We start from the raw sequence: 13,086 nt of genomic DNA on the forward strand, positions 1-13,086 counted from the left end.
TCCAATTGCTCCCACAGTTGATTTATTTACACCAACCTGCTTGACAATTGTAGATTCACTCTTCCCAGCCTGGTTCACATCTGCAGTTTTCTTCCTGGTGTCCTTTGACAGCTCTTTGGTCTTGGCCATAGTTGAGTTTGGAGTCTGGCTGTTTGAGGCTGTGGATAGGTGTCTTTTATACAGATAATGAGTTCCAACAGATTCCATTAATACAGGTAACAGTTGGAGGACAGAAGAACTTCTTAAAGAAGAAGTTAGAGGTCTGTGAGAGCCAGAAATTTGCTTGTTTGTGGGTGACCAAATACTTATTTTCCACCATAATTTACAAATAAATTCTTTAAAAATCCTACAGTGTGATTTCCTGGAATTTTTTTTTTCTCATTTTGTCTCTCATAGTTGAAGTGTACCTATGAATAAAATTACAGACCTCTCTCATCTAAGTAGGAGAACTTGCACAATCAGGGACTGACTAAATACTTTTTACCCCACTGTAGGTTATGGTGTAATGTGTTGCATTTAGTCAGAAAATGAATAATTTGTCTTGCATTAGTAGGGGAGTTTTTGTTTCTTTGCACCCTTCTAAATTATTTCCCTACCTCTGTACTGACTTCCTGCTATTTCATTTATGTCTTCATCCTGTTACCCTACAGTGTCAGTGTCCTCCAGACAGAGCTTCGTTTGGCGTGTGAAGAGCGAGACATGCTCACACAGGAGCTCAAAAGGACCCCGAAGCTGATCAAGAAAGCTTTGGCTGATCTGCATGAACAATGTAAGCACGCTAACTCACAGCATCTAATTATAACAATTTTTTTTTCTTAACCCATTTAACTGTTTCATTTATTTATATAGCGCCAAATAATAGCACAGATTACCTGAAAGCACTAAAAACATATAAGGTAGAAACCTTACCCAACCCAGGAGTAGTCAAGTGTTTTTTGTTGTTCTACTGGAAGAAACCTTAAGTAGATGAAACTTTGAGATGTCCATCTAAGATAGCTGTTCGATCAAGACAAAACATAAGACACATCACAGCATTGACAGAACACTCTTCGCTCACTCACTCATCTTCAACCGCTTTTTCGGGTTTGGGTCCCGGGGGCAACAGCTCCAGCAGGGGACCCCAGACTTCCCTTTCCCATGCCACATTGACCAGCTCTTACTGGGGGATCCCAAGGTGTTCCCAGGCCAGTGTGGAAATATAATCTCTCCACCTTGTCCTGGGTCTTCCCCGGGGTCTCCTCCCAGATGGACGTGCCTGGAACACCTCCCTTAGGAGGCGCCCAGGAGGCAATCTTACCAGATGCCCGAACCACCTCAGCTGGCTCCTTTCAACGTGAAGGAGTAGGGACTGTACTCCCATGGATGACCGAACTTCTCACCCTATCTCTAAGGGAGACACCAGCCACCCTCCTGAGGAAGCCCATTTTGGCCGCTTGTACCCGCGATCTAGTTCTTTCGGTCATGACCCAACACTCATGACCATAGGTGAGAGTAGGAACGAAGATTGACCAGTAGATCGAGAGCTTTGCCTTTTGGGTCAGCTCCCTTTTTGTCACAACAGTACGGTAGAGCGAATGCAATACCGCCCCTGCTGCACCGATTCTCCGGCCAATCTCACGCTCCATCATCCCCTCACTCATGAACAAGACCCCGAGGTACTTGAACTCCTTCACTTGGGGCAAGGCCGTATTCCCTACCCAGAGTAGGTGATCCATTGGTTTCCTGCTGAGAACCATGGCCTCGGATTTTGAGGTGCTGATCCTCATCCCATCCGCTTCACACTCGGCTGCAAACCAATCTAGTGAGTCTTGGAGGTCACCGGCCGATGAAGCCAACAGGACCACATCATCTGCAAAAATCAGTGATGAGACCCTGAGCCCACCAAACCGGAAACCCTCCTCCCTCCGACTATGCCTTGATATCCTGTCCATGAATATCACAAACAGAATTGGTGACAAGGCGCAGCCCTGGCGGAGGCCAACCTCCACCAGAAACGAGTCCGACTTACTGCCAAGCACCCGAACACAGCTCTTGCTTTGCGAGTACAGAGATTGGATGGCCCTGAGAAGGGACCCCCTCACTCCATACTCCCGCAGCACCTCCCACACTATCTCCCGGGGTACCCGATCATATGCCTTCTCCAACTCCACAAAACATATGTAGACTGGGTGGGCATACTCCCAGGCACCCTCCAGGGTCCTTGTGAGAGTAAAGAGCTGGTTGGTTGTTCCACGACCAGGAGGGAACCCGCATTGTTCCTCTTCAATCAGAGGTTCGACTCTCGGCCGAACCCTCCTTTCCAGCACCCTGGAGTAGACTTTACCAGGTAGGCTGATTAGTGTGACGCCCCTGTAGTTGGCACACACTCTCTGGTCCCCCTTTTTAAATATGGGGACCACCACCCCAGTTTGCCACTCCTTAGGCACTGTCTCAGACCTCAACGCAATGTTGAAGACACGTCTCATCCAAGACAATCTCTCCACACCCAGAGCCTTCAGCATTTCTGGACGGATCTCATCAACCCCCGGGGCCTTGCCTCTACGGAGTTGTTTGACTACCTCAGTGACTTCCACCAGGGAAATTGATGAAAATCCTCCATCAGCTTCCAGCTCTGCCTCGACTACAGAGGACGCTCCCGTCTGATGCAGGAGTTCCTCAAAGTGTTCCTTCCAGCGCCGGATTACATCCTCAGTTGAGGTCAACAGAGTCCCATCCTTACTGTAGACAGCTTGGATGGTTCCCCATTTTCCCCTACTCAGGTGCTTCACGGTCCACGAGAAGCACCTTGGTGCTGACCGAAAGTCCTTCTCCATGGTTGCTCCGAACTCCTCCCACACGCGCTGCTTTGCCTCCCCCACAGCAGAGGCCACTGCCCTTGCAACTGCCTCTGGACTCCTCCGAGATAACATATCCCAGAAGGACTCCTCCTTCAGTCGGACGGCTTCCCTGACCACCGGTGTCCACCACGGTGTTCGAGGGTTGCAGCCCCTTGAGGCACCTAAGATCTTCAGGCCACAGCTCCCCGCTGCAGCTTGAGCAGTGGAAGCTTTGAACATTGCCCATTCTGGTTCAATGCCCCCAACCTCCACAGGGATGCTAGAGAAGCTCTGCCGGAGGTGTGAGTTGAAGATCTGTCGGACAGTGGGCTCCTCCAGACGTTCCCAGTTCACCTTGCACTATTCGTTTGGGCTTACCAGTTCTGTCCAAAGTCATCTCCCACCCTCTAATCCAACTTACCACCAGATGGTGATCAGTTGACAGCTCTGCCCCTCTCTTCATCCGAGTGTCCAGAACATGCAACCTCAAATCAGATGATATGATTATAAAATCGATCATCGATCTTCGGCCTAGGGTGCTCTGGTACCATGTACACTTATGAGTATCCTTATGTTCGAACATGGTGTTTGTTATGGACAGTCCGTGACTAGCACAGAGGTCCAATAACAAATGACCATTCAGGTTTAGATTAGGGAGGCCGTTCCTCCCAGTCACACCTCTCCCCCCATCCCCCCGCCACCCTAAGACGCAGGGAGGCGACCCTCTTGTCTACTGGAGTAAACTCCAATGTAGCGGCACTCAGCCGGGGACTCGTGAGTATCCCCACACCCGCCCAGTGCCTCATCACGTGGGCAACTCCAGAGAAGAATAAGGTCCAACCCCTATCAAGGAGAGTGGTTCCGGAGCCGAGGTTGTACATGGAGGCGAGACCCACCAGCTCTAACTGGTAACGCTCCTCCTCCCACACATGCTCCGGCTCCTTCCCCCACAGCGAGGTGACGTTCCACACTGTCAGAGCTACCCCTTGCCGCCCAGGTCCGGTCCGTCAAGGCCATCGACTTTCACTGCCACCCAAAGGACAACGCACCCGACACCTGCGGTTCCCCCTGCAGGTGGTGAGCCTGCAGGGTGGAGATGGAAAGTCCACGTTGCTTTTTCGGGCTGTGCCTGACTGGGCTCCGTGGCAAGCCCAGCCACCAGGCGCTACCTGATGGGCCCTACATCCAGGCCTGGCTCCAGTTGAGGGCCCCGGGCTTCCTCCGGGCCTGGCAACGTTTCCTCTGCCTTGTTCTTTCATGGTGTCTGGTGAACCATTCTTAGTCTGGCCTCTCGCCTGAGACCAATTTTCCATGGGAGACCCTACTACAGTAGGAGCACAAGGCTCCAGACAACACAGCTCTCAGGTTCATAGCGGCACACAAACCTCTCCACCACGATAAGGTGATGGTTCCCGGAGAGGCATTGACAGAACACGTAATTAAAATAAATAATAATTGCGTTTATTTGTCATTGTACATACAATTGTGCTCAAAAGTTTATACCCTGGCAGAATTTTTGTTTTTTGGCCATTTTTCAGAGACTATGAAAGATAACACAAAAACTTATTTTTTCACTCATGGTTAGTTGTTGGGTGAAGCCAGGGAGGTGATTGGACAGCTTGGAGTCTTTTGTGGTACTTGTGGAATGACAAATGACAGAATGGCACTCTATGGTAAATCTGTATGGAATAAACAGTTCTCAAAAACTGAGTGACTGTGCAAGAAGGAGAAGAGTGAGGAAAGCCACCAAGACACTCAGACAATCCAGAAGAAGTTATAGACTTATGTGGCTGTGATTGGAGAAATTGTGCACAGTGCAAGCTTTGTATTTTGTATCAACAGTTATACAGCTTCATGATAAAGTGGTATAGACGTGGATTTTCTTAAAAAGACCTGAAAGTTTAGCTACAAGTTGCCAGAAGGTACATTTGAGATGCAAGCCTAGATCTGATCTGTTTTAGTGAAAGAATATCCTTCTCCGCTCTACTCCACTAGGAAGGGAAGAGTGGTGATACAATATATAATCCGTATTAAGCTTGTAGACTCTCTCAAATGTCATAAAACTGTCAATCTCTATAAGGAACCTTTTAAAAGAGAATTAATGTTGAATAATCCCTTAATAAAAAAAACAGCTGTTGCACTGTTTTAACCCACGTCAGCTGTTTGACGCTTAATGGACGTGAAATGTCTCCGCGATGACACAGATAAAAAGTCTGCGGGTCACAGAGTTTTCTCTTATCGTGCCCCTGTTCTGTGGAATGATCTTGCATCAATAAAACAGTCAGATTCTGTGGAGACTTTCAAGTCCAGACTTAAGGTCATGTCGCACTGAAATCATAACAATTTAGATTTAGGCTGTTAGTGACCATCCAATGACCCACCGGGGTTACGTTGTGCACTTCCATAACTGGTTTCAAAGTATACGGCAGCTGCAAAAAACAGCTACGGAGACTTCAGAGAACAAAGTACTTGTGAGTCCTCAGGTGTTTCCGACAGGTGACATAGTTATATATATATATTAGATTTTTCACACTAATATACAACACTTATTAGCATTTTTAACAGGCTGCGTTTATGACTTTTGGCTGCAGGTACACAGAAACCTTCACAGAACTGCATCTTTTACCGTGACTGGATCAAAATGAACAGTTATCACTTAAAAACAAGTCATCATAACACAACATCACACTTGTGTAAACTTTGGAATTACTCTGTGCCTCCGTTCTTAATGTTACCAGTTACAGTGCACGCTGGGATGCTTCTAGTAACTATGTCACCTGTCGGAAACACCTGAGTACTCACAAGTACTTTGTTCTCTGAAGTCTCAGTAGCTGTTTTTTGCAGTTGCTGTATACTTTGAAACCAGTTATAGAAGTGCACAACGTAACCCCGGTGGATCATTGGATGGTCACTAACAGCCTGAATCTAAATTGTTATGATTTCAGTGCGACATGTCCTTAAGTCTGGACTTGAAAGTCTCCACAGAATCTGACTGTTTTATTGATGCAAGGAGATCATTCCACAGAACAGGGGCACGATAACAGAAAGCTCTGTGACCCGCAGACTTTTTATTCACCCTAGAGACACAAAGTAGTCCTGCACCCTGAGAATACAAAGCCCGGGCCGGTACATAGGGTTTAATTAGGTCAGCTAGGTAGGGAGGTGCCAGTCTGTGAACAATTTTATAGGCTAGTAGCGAACCTTAAAATCTGATCTCATAGGGACAGGAAGCCAGTGAAGGGATGTCAAAATGGGTGTAATGTGGTCAAACTTTCTGCTTCGTGTCAAAAGTCTGGCATCAGCATTTTGAACCATTTGGAGAGCCCTAATGCTGGACTGTTGTAAACCAGAAAATAAAACATTGCAGTAGTCTAATCTAGAAGAGACAAACGCATGAATCAGGGTCTCAGCATCAGCCATAGACATGGGATGAATCTTCGCTATATTTTGTAGATGGAAGAAAGCAGTGCTCGTAATATCTCTAATGTGGAGGTCAAAGGACAGTGTAGGATCAAAAATTACCCCAAGGTTCCTCACTTTGTCAGTGTGATGTATGACATACGAGCCTAGGCGAAGCGTTAGCTGGTCAAATTGATGCCTCACTGGACCAAGAACCATCATTTCAGTCTTATCAGAGTTTAAAAGTAGGAAATTGCTAGACATCTAGCTTTTCACTGATACAAGGCAATCTTCTAAGGATTTTATGTGGATGAGATTACCAGCAGTTATTGACATGTATAACTGAGTATCATCATCATAGCAGTGAAAGGTAATCCCAAAACATCACAATATGTGCCCAAGGGGTGCTATATAAAAGGAGAAAAGCAGGGGGCCTAAGGTGGAACCTCAAATTTCATGTCACTAAGGTTAGAGGTAGTGTTATTGTACAAAACACAGTGAGAACGACTGGTCAGGTATGACGTCAACCATGCAAGGGCACTCCCAGTAATCCTAAAATGATTCTCCAGCCTTTTGAGTAGAATGTGTTGATCCACGGTATCAAATGCAGCACTGAGATCTACCAGAACCGCAGTGGTGTCTGAATCCATTGTAAGCAGAAGATCATTCACCACTTTACTGAGAGCTGTCTCTGTGGAATGATATTTTCTAAAAGCAGACTGCAGTGCCTCAAAAAGATTATTCTCAGTAAGGTGGTCCACGAGCTGCCATGACACCACCTTTTCCAGAATTTTAGAACAAAATGATAGATTTGATATCGACCTATAATTTTTCAATACATGAGGGTCAAGTTTAGATTTCTTAAGTAATGGTTTAATCACTCCAGAAATGAAACATTTAGGAACAAATCCAGAGGTTAATGACAGCTTAATAATTTCCAGCACAGTCCGCCTAAGAGTGGGCCACAGGTCCTTAAACAGTTTTGTTGGTATAGGATCAAATAAGCAGGTTGTACTTTTTGTAGACATTGAGTTTTCATGACAGGTATCTTCCTAGGATTGCTATATGTGAAGTTGCAAGAGTCTATGATGTAAATTGTGCTGCAGAGCGAGTTAAATTTGAAAAATACAATGATTATAACAACAAACAAACATACTTAGTAACGTATCTTGCAAAACTTCATTTTGGCAAGATAATACTGTTTGACATTGTTGGTCCAGTTTAGCTGGCAGTGGATTGAAGAGACAAATACCCAATTTTCTGAAGTATAAGTCGTATTGCAGTATAAGTTGAAAGTTCTTCCAGATTATGAAACAAAGGGGGAAAAAACATGATTTGTACTCTGGAAAATGTGTTAATGCTTTTTGCGTCCTTCACAATTTTAGGTAACGTATCAAGTAAATACTAGCAAATCTGGTAAGTGTGGGCCTTCTGTCCGAATTGACACTTTACTGTTACATATTACTGTTGTGACTTTTTAATCTTTTATTTTTGTCTGTTTTCCTTTTTCTACCATTCCCCTTCCAGATGAGAACAAATTCAGGCAGCAGCAGAAGGAACTGGAGCAGAGCTGGATGGAGGTCCAGCAAGCTGCAGCAGGCCGTGACGAGTCTCGGCGGATTCTGCAGCAGAGTCAGGAGCAGCTGGAGGAGAGCAAGGTCATGTTAGAGAAACTTCACTCTGAGCTGCTCAGTCAGCAGGAGAACAGTGAGCGAGGTGAGGCTGATCCTATTTAAAACTGAATGACTGATTGCATCTTTTTCCAGGAAAAGTGGGTTGAGTACTTCTTCTTCCTCAGCAGACTGTGGCTGTAGAGGGAAAGTATTAATTTATTGAAACTTTTTAGTCACTCTAAGGTTAATTATTTTATGAAAGTTTGTCAAGTTCCACTAGTCCTCAGGTACAGATGGCCGGCCAGAGAATGTCCATGTGCACAGGCCTTCAGGTTCTGACTGCGTGCCTATAATGTCCGATCACAACACTGCCTTCAGCTGAACGTCTGTCACGATTGTGGCACATTAGATACAAAGTCCATTACCTCCTGAAAATAGTGTCTTCAGAGTTTTTCCAATATGACACATACATCTGATCACAGCAGAAGTATATCAGCATTCTGTGACACAAACAGCACGTCACCACAATTAGGTTCCAAATCCAACAGACTCTGAAAAAGTAAAGAGTTTTGGGGTGAAATGTGCCGTCTCCTCTGTAAATCCAAGCCACTTCCTTATGGGACATAAACGCATTTGTTTCGCTCTGTCTGTTAGTCATTGGGATGTTTCTGTTTTGCTAATATGTACGTCACACGCTGAGAATTGCAGAGTGAGACATTTTCAGGAAATACAATTGCAGAGTGAGACATTTTCAGGAAATACACCTGTTAAGTCGCTCAAAGAGAGCAATAAAAAAAAACATCAGAGACCACTACAACCTCTGGCAATAATTATGGAATCACCAGCCTCGGAGGATGTTCATTCAGTTGTTTAATTTTGTAGAAAAAAAGCAGATCACAGACATGACACAAAACTAAAGTCATTTCAAATGGCAACTTTCTGGCTTTAAGAAACACTATAAGAAATCAAGAAAAAAAATTGTGGCAGTCGGTAACGGTTACTTTTTTAGACCAAGCAGAGGGGAAAAAAATATGGACTCACTCAATTCTGAGGAATAAATTATGGAATCACCCTGTAAATTTTCATCCCCAAAACTAACACCTGCATCAAATCAGATCTGCTGGTTAGTCTGCATCTAAAAAGGAGTGATCACACCTTGGACAGCTGTTGCACCAAGTGGACTGACATGAATCATGGCTCCAACACGAGAGATGTCAGTTGAAACAAAGGAGAGGATTATCAAACTCTTAAAAGAGGGTAAATCATCACGCAATGTTGCAAAAGATGTTGGTTGTTCACAGTCAGCTGTGTCTAAACTCTGGACCAAATACAAACAACATGGGAAGGTTGTTAAAGGCAAACATACTGGTAGACAAAGAAGACATCAAAGCGTCAAGACAGAAAACTTAAAGCAATATGTCTCAAAAATCGAAAATGCACAACAAAACAAATGAGGAACGAATGGGGGGAAACTGGAGTCAACGTCTGTGACCGAACTGTAAGAAACCACCTAAAGGAAATGGGATTTACATACAGAAAAGTTAAACGAAAGCCATCATTAACACCTAAACAGAAAAAAACAAGGTTACAATGGGCTAAGGAAAAGCAATCGTGGACTGTGGATGACTGGATGAAAGTCATATTCAGTGATGAATCTCGAATCTGCATTGGGCAAGGTGATGATGCTGGAACTTTTGTTTGGTGCCGTTCCAATGAGATTTATAAAGATGTCTGCCTGAAGAGAACATGTAAATTTCCACAGTCATTGATGATATGGGGCTGCATGTCAGGTAAAGGCACTGGGGAGATGGCTGTCATTACATCATCAATAAATGCACAAGTTTATGTGATATTTTGGACACTTTTCTTATCCCATCAATTGAAAGGATGTTTGGGGATTATGAAATCTTTTTTCAAGATGATAATGCATCTTGCCATAGAGCAAAACTGTGAAAACATTCCTTGCAAAAAGACACATAGGGTCAATGTCATGGCCTGCAAATAGTCCGGATCTTAATCCAATTGAAAATCTTTGCTGGAAGTTGAAGAAAATGGTCCATGACAAGGCTCCAACCTGCAAAGCTGATCTGGCAACAGCAATCAGACAAAGTTGGAGCCAGATTGATGAAGAGTACTGTTTGTCACTCATTAAGTCCATGCCTCAGAGACTGCAAGCTGTTATAAAAGCCAGAGGTGGTGCAACAAAATACTAGTGATGTGTTGGAGCGTTCTTTTGTTTTTCATGATTCCATAATTTTTTCCTCAGAATTGAGTGATTCCATATTTTTTTCCCTCTGCTTGGTCTATAAAAGTAACCGTTACTGACTGCCACAATTTTTTTTTTTCCTGATTTCTTATAGTGTTTCTTAAAGCCAGAAAGTTGCCATTTGAAATGACTTTAGTTTTGTGTCATGTCTGTGATCTGCTTTTTTTCTACAAAATGTAACAACTGAATGAACATCCTCCGAGGCCGGTGATTCCATAAGTTTTGCCAGGGGTTGTAATTGTGAGCATGTATGCAGAGAGACTTACAATCATGAATACTTTGATGTTGTGTTACTAAGTGGGACATTAAAAAATGTGCAACATGCCCTTTAAAATGTATGACCAGAATATTCCCAGTTAAGGTAATGTCACAAAGTTACTTTCTACTTAATGCTAACAGTGCTAATATCTAAATTAAATAACAGTAAATTTTGCTCAATGAACATATTGGAGCACTGCTTTCTTTGATGGTCTGGTGTCGAAGTTCTACAAAAGGGATAAAACAATAATATAAATTCTTGGTCAGTTATTGAAATTCTTTTTGTTTTTTTGTTTTTTTTTACTGTACTCCCAAAATATCCTGCATATCCCAAATTTGCATGATCAGTGGGTACATGTACCCACAGTTATGAAAGATGCTTCTAGGTGCTTCCATATAAAGCACTGGGTACAGTTTGTGGTTCGACATCTGAACCAGACAGAAAGCAAGAAATTGAACCAACAGCCCTACTGTTAAGGATACAACATTATGGTTTCTTTTCCTGATCATGTGCGATGTGTAGGAATGATTCTTTTGTCATTTTCCCTTTAGTCCTGCGGGACAGAGTGGCTGAGCTCGAGGACTCTTGTGCTGAGAAGCTGAGAGAGATGGAGGTCGACGTTAGCACGGCCAGGAGAGAGCACACCAAAGCAGGTAGAGAGATTAACACAGTGCTGCACAGCTCGCTGGAAATTTAATAGAAGCAGTGATGTCACATCTGTGCTACAATCCAATATGACTGTAAATGTTTACACACTATATAAGCTCTGTGTATTGTATCTCACAGTAATGACTTTGCGGCACTTTGAGAGGCAAGCAGCAAGGAAACTGGATCAGATGAGAAAAACTCAGCTTTTGCAGAGCAAACACACAAAGATCAATGATCAGAAGAAGCAACTGAAGGAGGCACAGGTTGAAAAATGCAGTACAAGTAAGACTTTTGTGGCAAGTTCATTTTGCATTGCTACAGTTGATCTGTGATGTGAATGTGTTCCAGTTAAATGTCAGTGAGGGAGAGCTGAGTGATTACACAACAGCCCTACTTCACAACTCTGCCGATCTCAAGGACAGAGGAGAAAAACCTTCAGAGAGCAGCTGTGAAGGAGTGATGTTACATCTACCTGTAGACAGTAGGGGTAGGGGTTATGTTGCTGACTCCCTCCCCCCTGCCCTGTTTTTCCCCCCAAACAGCATCACGCAGACATGGGTAATCTAACCATTGTTCTGTCTGTAACCTCTCAGAGAGACTTCTGTCTGTTCTGGAGGAGCTCCAAACTCTGAGTGCTGCAGTGATCAACAGCTCTGAGGACTCTACAGAGGAGGAGGAGGAGCATCAGAACAGCATGGGCCCGTCCACAACGTGTCCACACAGCTGATACCCGAAGAAGACTAACAGGGCTCTGAACACACCTTTAATTAGGATGAAAGGTGGGCAGTTTTAATCACAGCTAGGGAGGTGATTGGTTGGACCCACATGTTGCAATACCATGTATGTCACTTTACTGCTGAGTTTCTAACAAAAATAATAATAAGCATGTGGACAATGTGTAGATGTAACATAGAAAGAACTTCTGGATGTTTAGTAAGTGGTTTCATGGTTCTGTATTGGAGATTGTCTCCATATTGACTTAATTAATGTCTTGGAAACAAAATTTGCCTATTATAGAGCGAGAGAGAGAGATTTACAAGTGTCAGTGAATGCTTTATGAAAACAGCACTGCTACAGTTGTGTTAAAATAATAGCAGTATGTAAGTCAGTAAAGCTCAGAATCCTTAAAAATTGCTTTTATTTCCATACACGCAAATGCATTAGGAACACAGAACATTCTTTTGCACATCAACACCTAAAGAAAAATTGAGCAAATTTATTACTTTACAGAAATAAATTTGCTAAATTTTTCTTTGTTTGATGTGGAATAGAATGTACATTGTTCCCAATGCATTTGTATGTATGGAAATAAAAGCTATTATAAGGATTTTTAGCGTTACTCACTTTTTTTTACTGCTATTACTTTGAACACAACTGTAAATGAAGCTTGCAACAAGATCTGTTTCACGGCAGACTTTGCTAGCTGTGAAGACGTGGACACTCCAGCAGCACATAGTTTCACACTCTCTTTGTGAAACAGTTTGTAGTGCTGCTGTAGATCATATAATAGATTGGAAATGCTTCCGGCTTTTGGTGCAATTTGTTTATGGCAGCTTTTACAGATAGGGCGTCTTTGCTCATCATCTGTAATCTGTATCCGAATCTCCAAATTACAGAACTGTTGATTTTTGTTTTTGTTTTTTTTAGACCCATTACAAATGAGCTCTTTCACTTTTACAACCGGCAGTAGTCAATTAAACCATTTCAGAAATAGCTGCAATTTAGTGAAATAGTTTTAGATTTACTTGTTCAGTTTCAGTGCATACGTTTATTTTCAAGTAGTGTAACTCAGTAAATAATATACAAATAATGAATGTTTATGAGTTCAATAGTATGAATATTTCATGAAGTGAAAGCTGGAACATACCATTCAACTCGGCTGTGTGTGTGTGTGTGTGTGTGGTGTGTGTGTGTGTGTGTGTGTGTGTGTGTGTGTGTGTGTGTGTGGTGTGTGTGTGTGTGTGTGTGTAAACAGAGTCATTTAGCTCAATGAAATCATTGTGTTGTTGTCCCCCCCCCCCACGCGCACACACATGCAACCAGATCGGTCGACTGTATACGTCCTCAGTGTAGCGATTAAAAATA

The 13,086-nt window shown here is 43.3% G+C and overlaps 1 protein-coding gene across 2 annotated transcripts in view; it reads left to right on the plus strand.

Annotated features, from left to right (window-relative positions):
- LOC117517590 (coiled-coil alpha-helical rod protein 1-like) overlaps positions 1-11,832 on the plus strand; it is a 46,185-nt gene extending 34,353 nt beyond the window's left edge. Inside the window, exons 14-19 of one of the 2 annotated variants that reach the window (XM_034178682.1) lie at positions 651-769; positions 7,743-7,931; positions 10,905-11,006; positions 11,140-11,264; positions 11,350-11,488; positions 11,595-11,832. In XM_034178682.1, the coding sequence (XP_034034573.1) occupies positions 651-769; positions 7,743-7,931; positions 10,905-11,006; positions 11,140-11,264; positions 11,350-11,488; positions 11,595-11,728 (808 nt within the window). In that variant the 3' untranslated portion in view covers positions 11,729-11,832. Of the gene's footprint in view, positions 1-650; positions 770-7,742; positions 7,932-10,904; positions 11,007-11,117; positions 11,265-11,349; positions 11,489-11,594 lie in introns of those variants that run through there. The other variant, XR_004562761.1, reaches the window with a different exon arrangement.
- Positions 11,833-13,086: the final 1,254 nt, after the last annotated feature.

The sequence above is a fragment of the Thalassophryne amazonica genome, chromosome 9 (assembly GCF_902500255.1).
Source record: "Thalassophryne amazonica chromosome 9, fThaAma1.1, whole genome shotgun sequence".
Lineage (NCBI taxonomy): Eukaryota > Metazoa > Chordata > Actinopteri > Batrachoidiformes > Batrachoididae > Thalassophryne > Thalassophryne amazonica.